The following is a 14,290-nucleotide window of genomic DNA, read 5'->3' as shown; positions in this document are numbered from 1 at the left end:
GATATAGCGCAAATCGGAGGAAATCTGAAGAAAATATTTGAGAATTAGGCAATGATGCATTCAGATGACTGGGGAGACTATGGTGGGCAACAAATATAAATAATGTATGTGGCAGGGCTCCTGAACATAAGCTGGAATTTGCGCCCGCACTTTTTGTTCTCAATCACCTCGATGAAACAATCCCGAAGCAACGGCTGCGTGAATGAGACCACTGACAAGCTGATTTTCCACCCCTGGCATGAGGCTGCTTTCTCCACTTAATGTTCTCCGGTAAAGTGTTGCACAGAAGTAAACTAGAAGAGCCTCCGCTCCTGACACATGTGACAGTATTTGCATCAATTATGCAGTCTGCGGCAGGAGGGAGCGGGAGAGAGGGGGGAGGAGATAGGAGAGAAAAGGGTTTGTGACAAGATGCAGAGCCAGAAATGAGAATTTCTCTTTAAAATGCGTTCTTTAGAAAATAACGTTCAAGATCATTTACATGAAAGCGGCTGCAGCGGTGAGTTTGACAAAGCAGCAACAGAGTCTGCGGAGCATTTTGACACTAAAGACTTTGGCAAACAGAGTACAGTATAATGGAGAGTTCTTTGTCTCCTCTGTGCTCACTGTAAGCTGAGTATCCACCCTGAAGAGGACTGGAGGAGTCAGTGAAATGAGCAGCGAGGAGGGCACAGAGCTGAGAGGGAGGCCTCGGTCCCTCACTGCTTAGCTCAACCAAAAGAGGACAGAATTACAGCGCTTCTGAGAAGATGGAAGCCAAGAAGAGAACACTGTGTTGGTGAGGGTGAGATTTCATATTGTGCTGTGACAAACAGTTTTAGCAAATCCATGATTCTGTGGTTCCCTGAAAACCACACTGGTGGAGGGAGATGCCTGCTTATTGGCACAGGGAATAACTTTTAAACCGTGTCCCAGTTTCAACAGACTCCAGCACAGCATTTTATGTCACTGTGTCCAACCCTATTTCACATCCTAGTTAAGTACACTCACAGATCTGCTGTGCCATGGTTTCTAACCTCCCGTGCACATGTGGATCCGCACACACACACACACACACACACACACAGAGTCACATCACTAGGCCTGTCACTGCCTTTTATCCATCGTCAACCTTCGGCTGTATGGTTTATCCGTTGTGACACTATAGCAAAGTGCTTGACTGCTTTTTGCCAACAGACTGCAACACTTTAACTGTACTTAGTCATGCATCATTATGGCAGATTCAAAGCGGTGTGTCTGGGAACGCCTGCAGATGGTGGAGGCTGAACCATTTGGAAAGGAGGCCTCTGTGACAACGATGCTTAATGCATGAGTAAGTGTGTGTGCGGACACAGGAGTGTATCCGCGCCGCACAGAGCAAACAGCAAACGGCGCTCATAAAGAGGTGCACTGCTGTTAATTCAACAGCCCTGAGAAAACACTGTCTGTTTGGGAGATGTATGAAACGTACATGCGAGTCTTTGTCAGAGGGATCCTCTCATGTGCGTATTGATCAGTCATTGTTTACTCCAATCGATGCTGACTTGGTGAAACGCACCCTGTGCTGTGTTCTTCATAGAGATTTAACCCTCTTCGCGCTGCGTTCTGCCGCTTTGTTCTCCTCTTCAAACCTTCTCTGGGCTGATAGCGTTTCTGTCACTTGTCACTTTCTCTTTATTTCAACGGATGACAAAGCTTTCACGTTCAGTATTCTGCTCCACACGTGGGTATTTCCAACAGATCTCCTCTGCTGCGGAAAGATAAATGTTAACTTCGTTCAATAGAAACCTCATTCAAGGTTCATTCAGAGCTGACTTCTTTATTCTTTAAGGAAATGAAGAAACCATTAGCGAAATATTCACTCACGGAGAAAGAGAATCTTATCTTTATTCCGCATGACCATGCAGAGCCATATTCCTTTTGACATCATTATGTAAAACCAATTTCTCTTTCATATCATTTCCGCTGTGCTGCATTACCACATCTATACACTCACCATTCTTTATTACAAAGTAGGTGGCCTAGAGGAAAATATATGCATTCATTCCCTATGGCATAAAATATGCATATAGGTGCCTCATTTCATCTCCAATCTGTGTTATTCCTTTAAAAATTCACCGCTGCCTGCAGTCCTTCTTTAATATTTAATTTGACAACTTTTTAATCTGTCTTTATGCGGTGATGAAGTAATCGTCAGCTGTCACAAAAATGATTGAATTATACAATGGCACTGAAGTGACTCATAGGTTGTAGGCTTCATTATTTGTTTTTTGCTTCAGCCGTAACGTGAGCTTGAGGGAAAGAATATCCTTTCACACATTAATTTATCTTCTGTCTTTATTCATCTTTTCTCCAAGGCCCCCCACACAAAGCAGAGCCACGCACAACATTCATACATCATTCATACTTTTGTTTATTAGATTTTAGTTTGGAGCAGATAAAAACACTGAAGCTTGTTGGCGCGTTGCTTAAAAGACGGGAGATTTAATTGCACGTCAGGTTAGCTGGAAAATTAGCGCGGATGTTGCGTGAAGCGGCCGCCGACAGATGCTCCGGCACGCACAAGGTGAACATGGGCGCTCCGGAAACAAATCGCCCCGAAAAGAAAACAAATAGATAATGGAGCAACTTAAATGAACGTTGCAGATGAATGCTTACTCTGTGGCACCACCTCGGCCGGCCTCGCAGGCAATCTGGCCATGTAGGGCCCCCACTGTGGAGCAGCATGGCACAGGGAGTTGTGGTAGCCAGTCCCCCCATAGCCCCAGGCTGCCTCTACCTTTGGTGTGCTATTCAAGGTTAAAGGGATCCCAGTTGGGTGTTTAACAGTGCTGTGCTCGGATCAGAATGGCTTTTTCTTCCCCCTTTTCTGACGCTATCTGCACTGAGGAAAGTGATCCTGGAGAACCGCACAGAACTATCCATCTTTGGAGCCTTTTTTCCATTGACCATGTAGATCCTAGTTCGCAGTAATATTTCTGTAGCAGACCTTTAAATCCCTGCACCACTGTAATACCCTTATAAAGTAGCAGGGGTAAGTGATTTGAACTGTTTCGCTGCGAGGATCTGCTGTTCGCCGTACACGTGCAGCTTTTGCTGACATTCATTTTGAAACCACTCGGAGCTCTCGCGACTGGGAGTAACAATGCTGAGGGAAAAGTGCCTGCTGAGCTCTACAGTGAATATACCTCTGACCCAGAGCGAGGAGAGGGAGATTTATGAAATCCACATGTTTAATACATTTCATTTTGTCCGAGGGATTTGTATTGCTTACCACAGTATTTTAGGGCTGAAACATTCTGTGTAGTCACAGCTTGTATTGTCTGAGGAGAATAAACCCTGTCCGGTTCTGGCTGCTGAGGATTTGTTTTATAGCACCTCCTTTCGCCTCACACACATCAGCCAGGCGCTGTCTGAGGCATTGCATTTTGTTGTGCTGAGGTGTTGGGTATACACACCCTTAATCTTTAATGCATAATCCCTAGAAAATCCGCTACGTAAATGAAAAAGATAACCGTCGTATCGGTGGGGTGACAGAAAGGGAGATATGTGGGTAATTTAATAAAGGATTGACGCTGGCCCTGCTGTGATATGGTGTGTGACCTCTGTGTAGTCATTGTGTAGCATGGAGCAGGCGAGCCGCTCCTCTTATTCTGAAAAACCCATCCTGGTATTGTAACATCTGGGCCGACAAACAGAATGCACCATATGGATTAAAGCACAAGGAGGGTAGTCACTGAAATATTTGCTTTCCCAAAGTGTTGACACAGTATGCAGGAAAAAAAAAGAAAAGCAGAACAACGGCTGCGCTTTCCCGCTGTAATCAGGTAGCAGTTATCGCAGTGAAGTGTTTGCTAACCTAATGGTGTTTCCATTTTGTGTGAGTCTGTGTCATCGGCTCCCCATTTGGAGCGGGAAGAATCTGCCTTCTCATAATGTAAGAGCCGAACCCGCCGGCGCTCAGCGTCTAGTGTTTGTTCTGCCTGCGAGAAGCAACAAAAAGACAAACTGATGAATCGAAGGAGGGGAGCAGCAGTGTTTCTGTGAAGGCTACGTCTACAGGGTGGGCGTCCATGGTGTGTTACAATGCATTCATAATGCTTTATGGCCACACTCATGAACACACAAAATGCTTTCTGATGTAAACAGTCATAAAACATTATAGATGTGACTTGTAATGAATCATAAGCTCAAGTGTCTTAAGGATATTGTTGACTAGTTATAAACTGGAGGCTGACTCATTTGGTTTATAATGCATTAAGACTACCTGTACCCACCTATACATACTTCAAACTCTATTTTGTCAGTATATTTTTTTACATACACCGAAATTCTTCATAATGTTAACAATAATCATAATAATCACTTGTAAAGCAGCATAGATTCTTTCAAATGTGTGAAAATGCATCACACTTTACTTCACCCACATGATGACTGAATTATTACAAATCAGCTGTTGTCAAACTGGGGTCCAGGGACCCTCAGGGGTCCTTCAGGGAATTATGAATGCATTATAATACACTATGCATGCCCCCACAATACACCATAGAAGTGGTCTTAGTAAAAAGTGTAACCGAAAAGCCCTTTAAAACCACAACGACGGCGGGCAGCGGCCGCTTGTTTAGAAGCTGACCACATCGGGCCGTAAATAGTCTTTCCGGAGGCCGCCTGCTTTACATCTAAAATGCACTTGAGTGTAATATTGACAGATATAGCTTGTGACGAGTGATAGTCAGAATGTATGAGCGCCCATTATGCCGCTGTCAACCTCTGGTGCCAGACTGAAAATAAGCAGTTCACCTCTGTTTTCATTCAGCAGAGAGCAGCAGACAGCAGCGGCTTCTCTGCCGTATTTATTGACTTGTTTTACTAGCCTGAAACAGGGTGCTTTTATACGGGCCTGCTCAGTCTTAAGACTCTCCAGACATTTACATTATTCCTGACTGAGTTACACACACGTATAAAGGAGCACGTCCGCAGGCGAGGTTAGATATATGCTCTCTCTCCAGCTCTCTCATGCACCATTTTATTACCCCTGCATTTTAGATATTGTTACACTGTACTTTTCTTCTATTACTGCTTCATATTCCCAACATGGAATGATTTTTTTTCTCTTTTTTTTTTGGCGGTGCACGTTTGTATTCGGGGTAATTAATTGGCTTTCTCTGTTTGAAAAAACAAAACAACCCAAACCACCAGCGTTTTTCAGGCTTGATATATTCTGCATATGTGTGCGTTAAAAAATGTGTCTGTGCTGAGGCTGAATCAGTCGTGTTAAAGCACAGATTTCACGAGGCTCTAAAAATCATCTTTCGCTGACTAATCTGCACAACTGCAGCAGAAGATAATGAATGCAACGCCGGAGTCGCAGCCGACACTCTGATCCACCCCCAACAGCACCACCAGCACCACCAGCACCACCACCCCGCCCAGCCTAAACCTCCAGCAGTATTTAGATGATATTTCATTTTAGAATAAACCTCTTTTCTCTCCCACTGTGAAGATATTGAACTCTTTCACACAGATGTCATCTTAACCAAAGCTTATTAAAAAGATGGACATCAAAGTTGTGGGTGCCCATTTATCTTATAGCACTCTAATTGGCCACCACAGGCAAGAGAACAACTAAGTCCAAAATAGGAGGCGTCGAGCGGTTGGGCTAAAGAAGAGGATGTCTAAAGACCTCTCAGTGGATTCATTGCCAATAAATCCTCGAGAATGAAAGTGGGGCTTTTCTAGCGGGGCTGTGGAATTTCGCAAATACATTATGAAACCTGATATGCTGAATTAACCGAACATTCGCGGCCACGGGATTTGGCTTCTTTGTTCTGCTGTGTTTCTGTGGCCGCTTCGTCCTGCGCCTGACCTGCAGCCTCAACGTTGGCTTGACAACGACCATGAGGCAACACACTCTGAAAAGGTCACGACTGAACTGAGATTTCATGTCACTAACTCCCATGTTTTGAATGCACCGCGATGAATGAATTCTTTATCCAGAGTCAGCGCCACTCCATCAAACGCCGCACTCAGGCCTGAGGTAAATAATGTATTATGTTTTCCACTCAAGTGGGCAATAAAAACACAAAAACAAAGTCATTAATTGCCCACATACAGTAACCAAATGCCATCAAGAGCCTGTGCTCTCATTAACCTGGCACCTAATTATCTGCCTCCAGTCTGAGTCCTGACAAGCCCCGCCGTCTGAACCCTCAGCTTGGTTTGTGTTGTGTTGTGTTGTGTCAGCACTCGCCATCCGCAGCAAAGGCGCCATTAGGTACAGAGAAGACAAAAGCTTCTTGCAGCAAAGGTTCCCTCTGCACGCGCCGCCACAATGTTCGTCCTGTTAATGCCTTCCCTTCCAATTAAATCTGCAACTGTTAATTATTGTAATTATGAGAGTGAGCTCCCAGCTCTCGCACACCCCCACCCCCTCCCACCGCCTCCCCGCCCCCTCGCCGGTGTGCAGAGACGCTACGGGAGCTGTTGTGTTGCTTCAGCGGCGCCTCCTCTCTGCTCCAGTGAAGCCCTAGCAGGGAATTGGATGCGGAGGGGGACTCGGTACACATGACAGGGGTGACGTGAGGGAGATTGCACGGTTCATCTTGGATAACTGGGCGAGCAAGTCACAGCCAATGGCCATGCCTCCAGTCTAACTCATTAAATGGTGTGTAAAGTACATGCTGGGAATAATTAGCACCAAATAACCTTTTTTTTTCTTTGCTACCTTGTTCGCAGGGTATCGCACGACAAAAAAAGGTGGACTATCATCTGTAGGTGTACAATAAAACGATTGAGCCGCTCGAATGAAATGAGGGAGATGATATTCTCCCAGCAATCATTCACTCATTTGCTCTGAAAACTCCACAGTTATTTCACGCCTTTCTTATGTTAATGTGAAACTCTATTCATGCCGTGTTCTTTGAGAGACACTCGCGATGAATCCGAAGTGATGTGTTGAGTATAAGGAGAGCTGAAAAAGAGTGGATGGCAGGCCGGCTGCCTGTTAGGTCTCTGCGTGTCTCAGCGTCCTCTCTGGCCTGCTTCTGTCACAAGCTGTTGTTTGGCCTGGACCTGATCCGCCCATCCAGTCCCTCGCACTGCACTCTGCAGACCTAGCAACATCAGGCTCAGGATGTCTGCAGAAACAGCGCTCTTGTACAGGTGCGTGCAACCCATGAAACTGGAGGTGGATGTGTTTTTGTGAGCATTATCAGTCCCCACCAAGAGACACTCGGAGAATGAGCATGTCAAGCGCAGGTTTATTCCAGTGTCATAACCTCAGTTGCCTCGTAGCAGAGTCCTTACACGCTAGCACAGCTAGCAAAGGATTCTGGCTCTACAATTTGAAGCTGAATTCTCTTCTATAAAAGACACTGAAGGAAAGAGCAGCTCCTTCTGCTTCAGGCAATGCAGCCTTTTCGTGGATACACTGCAAAATCTAAATGATGGACTGTCAACTCTCTTGCAGAAATGCCACTGCAAAGAATAATCTCTCTGGCAGTGGATCATGGTTGGCTGTATGCTACCAATGCCGTTTCTTTGTTTATGCGAGCATGTAGCCTTCACACGCACACATGCAGACATGAGCGAGTGCACATGTACACACACACACACACACACACACACACACACGAGTGCAGAGCACATACACAAAATGCTTCAAGCTTAAATCCTTTCTTTGGGAGCGTACAGTGAAATATATGGGATTAATAACCTGAATAGCATTATTTTTTCACCTCTAGCCTTTAAAATAATGCATGCTTGGCTTGGTGTCTGGATGGAGTTTTGCCTGCATGTTTGCCTGGTTATCAGTGTGTACAAGACCTGCTGTGTGACCTGGTTTCATGCAATCTCCATCTTCTAATTAGGAGGCTGCAGAAAGGCTGGAACGAGAGGAGGAGTGATTAGTTGCCTTTGGGTATTTCATAAGTGGCTTTCAGTGCCACATTTGCATTATTTGCTTGGGGTCTGAATAACAAATCAGCCTACCTTTGCAGCAAATTGAGGCTAGCAGCTAGACCATCAATACATGAAATATAAAATGAAACTGAAGAAAAGAAATAAGCCAAACATGCTAACACAATAGGGGAGGTAAAATGAAATATTGAAACACAGGACACAATAACTGTCTCATGCAGTCTAAACTCGTCTCGTAGTCGTAAACTAAACACGTCTACCTGCAGCGAAAGCATTCAGATATTCTTTAACTCTTTCATACGTTCATCTTAGATTTGGGACGTCTGCCTTAACAACACACGAGCGTCTCAGCGATTCATTCTGTGAGCAGCGGACCATGTGAGCCCTACGCTGGAGCCCCGTGCTGTATGTGTTCTGTAGGGTCAGTCAGTGTGCTGATCTGTAGCGGAGGTCCTGTCCACTCATTTGGCCAGCCTCCCCAACCGCTGCGTGCGGCCGCCACCGCCAGGCCTGGTCAGCCATCACTGCACCACTTGGCCGTTTGCCCACACCGAGTCTTAGAGGGCAGGAAACAAAGCGGGCACTCACACGTCCACATATAGACACACACACGCACGCACACACACAAGTACACACACATGATCGCAGCGAGTGACAGTGGCTCTTGTTTACCCAGCCCTCCCACCCTCCCTCACCCTCCCTCACCCTCCTTTCATCCTCTCCCTCTAGTCTGTCATGTTGTGTGTCACTTCCCACAAATGTCAGTGCCACCGTGGGACAGTGATTAATTTTGGTGTGCTTGGCAAAATGTCTTCAAGATGTTTGTTTGGGTTGTCTTTTCCCACCCCTTTGCCCACCTCCGCTCCTGTCTTGCAGTCGTGGGTCGAGACTGGCAAGCACCCCCCCCTCACCCTCCCCTCACGCCCCTCACCCCTGCTGTCACAGCCGCCTCCTCCTCCTCCTCCTCCTCCTCCTCCTCCTCCTCCTTCTTCTCTTTAGGGTGGGACACGGAGGTGGGGGCTCATCATCATCAAGGGACAAAGGCTACCTGAACTGACAGAGATCTTCTTTTCTGACCAGAGCCACTTTTTGCCCCCCCCACCACCACCACCTCCACCACCACCTCCATGCGCTGTCTGTTTAGTGTGTGCTGGTGGTGTATGATGGGAGAAGTCTTGACCCAGCACTGAGGGGCTGTAACACTTCACTGTCAGCGTGGCTGATTAGCTTATCACTCACCGCACTGGGAGGAAATACATCATCATTCTAGACAGGGATTCCCCAGTTTAGGGCCCGTTCCCTGCCTCCTTTTACTCCGCATTTAATCACCAGACTCTGTCCCCTCCGGTGGTTCAGCCTCAGCTCTAAAGCCCGTCCTCCCAGCCTCACGGTGCAAACTTTCTTCTTTCCAGGTAGAACTGCTGCGTTGTTGTATGAACCCACTTCTCAGTGTTTATGTCAGATCAGAGGTTCCCAAACTTGATTATTGATTTTATTTTTAGGTTTGAAGATGAAGAAAAGCATGCAATCAGAATTCTTTCTTTTATTCTTCCAACCTCTAAAGATGTTAAAGTATTGAAGCATTTAACTGCTGAAGATGCTTAAGGCTGAGCTCATTTTAGCTGCAATATGTACCGTTGGCTTGTTAATCAGCTAACTTTGTCCTTTAGTTTATCAGAAAAATTCCAAATGAACAAACCCCAAATTTAAAAAACAACACAAAAAACTTACCTTGAACTTGTACTTGAGGACAGTACTTGAGTAATTGTACTCATGTGTTCTGTGAGGACAAAAGCAGACTCTTCAAATCTTCTTCTCTCACCCAACAAAGAAAAGTGAAACACAAAAGTGGCAAATGTGCTTTGGCTTCCCCACAGTGGGCTATCAGGTATGGTAATTACTCTGCCATTAACATTGGGAATAGTTAATGTGTATTAATGTGTTAATGGCATGTTAATTACTGTACATGCTAGAGAGAGCCTGCAGGCATTCTCTCAGATTCTTTGTGCCATGTGGATGTAGGCCAAGCTTAAAAAAGCCTTTAAGAACATCGATGAAAGAGGATCCTTATGTTTCATTTGTCAGAACAAAAGATTTTCAATGGTAATTTGATCCAGCTCCCCGCTTTCTGGAGCTGAAAGTCACTGATCCGGGCGCCACGACAAAGGAGATGATATGAAGTCAAAGGAGATGTGGAACGCCGCTGTAGTGACACTGGCCTCTTTGTGAAATGGATACCCTAAGCTCTCTGTAGTCTCCAGTGTGTTGCTTTGGCAGCGGGTTTTAATAACACGGTGGATTAGAAGCCTTGGATCCTGAGTGCCAAAGCCAGAGTTAAAGCTCACCTTGGACGAGCCTCAGTAACAGGCTAGATGCCACGGTCCTCCTCCTCCTCCACCTCCGCCTCCACCTCCTCCACCGAGCCGCCTCTCTGCTCACGCCGTCTTCTCCGCGGCTTTAAGAGAGATGACCTTTGCAAGTATTGACAGAAAATAAATTCTGTTTCGATCAGTTAGCTTTGGGAGACCTTTGCGGATCAATGCAATTAGATGAACAGGGTGTCGATACGTGGCCGGAACTGCTCACCGGCGGCGCTGGCGGGGAGAGGAGCTGCGGGGGGTCAGGGTTACTCGTAATGAACAGGATGTTTTGGAAGCAGACACAGCTGAACGCCGAGGCAGGGCGGCAGAAAGAAAAATATTACATAAAAAGACAAATCCCCGGCTTTGTGTGCAGGACTGTTGCAGCGTATCGCCTGGCGCCTGACAGTGCAGTCAGTGCAGCAGAATGAGGTGGAGAAGCCCAGAGCCACCCCCTTTCCTCTTCAGCAGGCCACATTAACCCAGCAGGGCTCTGCCTTTATGGCTCTCCTGCTCACACTTCAGTGATGAGAGTAAACAAGCAGCGGGCCAAAGGTCAGCTAAGCCCACAGAATAAAAGAGGGCACAGGGGGAAAAAGAGGTGGGAGGAGAAGGAGAGCGGCCCGAGGCAGTGCTCAGATCACTGTCAGGGCTTCAAGCAGGGAATGATGTACGAGACAACAGCCCAGGACCGGAAATGATTATAAACAGAGAACAGGGGAGAGTATATGAGAGAAAAGGGGGCTGCATTGTCTTTATCTGTCAAATTTGTTACTTCCTCGGATCTGATAGCGACGGTGAAACCTGTAAAAAATGAAAAGAAGAACCACCCCTGACTGATAGGGATGGATTAATCACAGTGTCTCCTTTTGTCTCCGTCACACAGGAGAAATGAGGAACAATCATAAAGGCAAGTGCTTTCTCCACAGCTACTCCACCTGTATTGTTGAATGACAAATGAGGCAGATTAAGGACATGTTATTATTACAATTTCAGATTTCTTTTCTCTCTCTCTCTCTCTTTTACATCATTAAATTGGTCCTGGTAATTAAGTGAGCCAGCATCGTCGGAGTCATGTGAAATACCTTATATAGATTTTTCATTCTTAAGTTCCTATTGCTCGCAGGCTTTACCAAGGTGACACGACTCCTGAGATTAATCCCACTTTGACTGTGGAGGTGGATTAGAGCTAAACTCGGGTGCCCAAACTTGTTTTAATACCCATATCATCAGACAAAAACAGGATAAGGATTTGAGCAGCACTGCAGCGGCTAGAATGTGACTGTGGCTTTGCAAGTTACTATACAGATTTGTCAAGCGCACAGCAAATTAAAGATATTATCTTGCTCGAGCCTGTTTTGTGGAAGTTGTGTGATGATGCTGAGCTTAGACAGTGAATCCGCAATCTTTGGCTCCCCTAACAAAAGGTGCACAGGGAGAGACAGTGAGGCAGAGATACCTCTTTTTGAAATATTTCTGCAGGCTACGTTTTCTTTTCTTTTCTTTAATTTTTTTTTGTACGCTCCAGACATCATCCCTCCCAACACGCGTGTTATGAATGGCCAGCCGTAGCCGCCGTGGCACAAATGCACCCTGGTGGACTCCTGCAGGGCCGAGTGTTTCTTGGGGCAGCGCAGTAATCATTTTTATCCCGCTGATTTCCCAAATAGAAATGGACACGTATGATAAAAATGTCACGGCCACTCCACATGTCAGCAGACTAACAGGATTACATGTCACTTTCTAATGTCTCGCCCTGTTTTCCTTTGCCGTGAACGGCCACATTATTGCACACAGGAACTTTAAGGTAATATATGGTAAGAGTCTAGTAGCTGTTTATGGCCTGTGATTATTTAGGTTGAATGAAACCAGTGATTTATGCCCATTTAGCTGAAAAGCCCTGTAAATTCCCCCAGCTGCATTTCCCCTGGATGTAGAGTGAGTGGAGTGAAAGTGACAACTGGGTTTGGTGTGGAAATGTACGCCGCGTCCCAGAGTTATATTTAATATACCTGACATGAAAAACATGCCTACCTACTTACCGCCTCCTGCAGCACAAAGGAAAGTGCAGCCTGCCGAGCTTGTGTTGAACCAGAGAGTGGGAGTAAATACTGAATTAGGAAAATATGAGCTGTGGCGGCAGACAAACCACCAGCTATTAGAGCATGTTGAGATATGTAGCCGAGCATCTGGTCAGTCAACATTTGAATCATTTTGTTTCATGCTGCACGAACTGGAATGGAAACAGCCGAGCCTGTCCAGAACGAGAGCTTTGGGTGGAGTTGTGTGCAGCTGCAGCGTGAATGTGTGGATGAGGGTTAGTGGAGCAGCGGCATATTGTCCACATGGATGGCTTGGCTCCTGCAAGCCTGATGGAGCCTTGTCCAGCATCTCAATGTCTCCAACACAAATAGCCACATTCATCCACTCCTCTCACACCATTACACCTAAAAGACTCGAAGCCAGCCGATCCATAAATAGAGGCAAATTTGTTTTTCAGTGGCACTGCGGCTGAACAAAACACAGACAGAGGTGAAAACATCAGAGGAGTGGCCACCATATGATGTGTTTCCTGCTTTTTTTCTCCCTTTTTATTCAAGAATGTGTTTAGAAGAAGGATGGAGGAAGAGGAGTGTTTTCTTTATTTACTCCTGCCGATGGTGCGCTGGGTCAGTCGGTCAAAGCGCCGTAAAAGGGCTCCTCTGATTGCATGCCTACTGGCTGACACAATAGAGCCACTAATCTTCTTATTTAGAATCCAGAGGCCGGCCATATCTTAATGAAGCTGTAATGAGCTGTTGAAAATCCCTGAATTGCGGGAGGGATTATTGAATTGAAACAACTCGGGTAATCATAACGTTCGAGTAGCCACTCAGTATTTACTGCCCATTGAGCCACATTTTTATCCACTTATTAGGGTGAATTGCTCGAGCTTGTTTTTGTTGTAATTCTGACCCTCAGTGTGGTTTTTTTTTGTTTGTTTTCTTCTTTGTAAAGCCTGGTGTTGTTCTTGCGTTGCGGATGCATCAAGGTGTGCACATGACAGACTGGGGGTCACCAATTTAGATTCCACCAGCACATTTTCATCACTTCTTAGAGCACGATTAGGATTGTGAAATTCAAGATTCGAGCCAATGGAAATGAGGGAGGCAGCAGTTACTTTTTGGAGTTCCCGGCATTCACTGTGTCACAGTCAGAGACGCTTGCTAGAGGTATAGTTTTCTGTTTAGCATCCTTTCACAGAGTAGAAGTGCCACTTCACCATTGAGCATTTGTCAGTTTATGGATGTTGCTGTCATGTCAGCCTTCCTGTACACACAGTGTGCAGCGCAGTGTGTAAATAAAAGAGAACAGGCATAGACATGGGCGACAGGAACACAGCACACACACGCACACACACACTCACACAGGAGGCACCCAGTTCGTACCTGCAGGGGAAACATCACACTGCAGCACACCACCCAGACGCCGTGTTTTTAATCGCACTCTGCACGTCAGCGTGGGCCGATTCCATCTCTTTTATTTTTCATTATCGCGGTGATTGTCTTCGGTCTTAACATGTCCCTGGATGGCATTAGCTGACCCTCTGCTCCTATTCGTGTGTTGCTGCAGGTCTCAGCATCCGTGGCGCCCAGGAGGAGGACCCCCCGGACCCCCAGCTCATGCGTTTAGACAACATGCTGCTGGCGGAGGGCGTGGCAGGACCAGAGAAGGGCGGCGGCTCTGCCGCCGCCGCAGCTGCAGCCGCGGCCTCGGGCGGAGCAGGCGACAACTCCATCGAACATTCCGACTACAGAGCCAAACTCACCCAGATCAGACAGATCTACCACACGGAGCTGGAGAAATACGAACAGGTCAGGAGGAGGAGAATCAGATAAACTTTGTTCTTTTTTTTCTCACTGTTAAAAGGTTTAAAATCTGAGATTTTATTCCCAGAGCGAGCGAGAATGCTGCACAGAGTGTGCATGACGGGGAAAAGAAACTGCAGTATTATTCACAGTGTTGTAGCTGATTATAGATCCACAGGAGCCTGA

General features: G+C 46.3%; 1 protein-coding gene across 7 annotated transcripts in view; it reads left to right on the top strand.

Moving 5' to 3' along the window:
- The window catches only part of pbx3b (pre-B-cell leukemia homeobox 3b), a 57,755-nt gene that overhangs the window by 30,998 nt on the left and 12,467 nt on the right, over positions 1–14,290 (top strand). For all 7 annotated transcript variants that reach the window (XM_046386805.1, XM_046386804.1, XM_046386807.1 and 4 more), the window contains exon 3: positions 13,869–14,110. In XM_046386805.1, the coding sequence (XP_046242761.1) occupies positions 13,869–14,110 (242 nt within the window). The remainder of the gene's footprint in view (positions 1–13,868; positions 14,111–14,290) is intronic.

This window comes from Scatophagus argus, chromosome 4 (genome assembly GCF_020382885.2).
Source record: "Scatophagus argus isolate fScaArg1 chromosome 4, fScaArg1.pri, whole genome shotgun sequence".
Classification (NCBI taxonomy): domain Eukaryota; kingdom Metazoa; phylum Chordata; class Actinopteri; family Scatophagidae; genus Scatophagus; species Scatophagus argus.
Note: the sequence above shows the minus strand (reverse complement) of the source record. Positions and strands in the feature narration are given on the sequence as shown.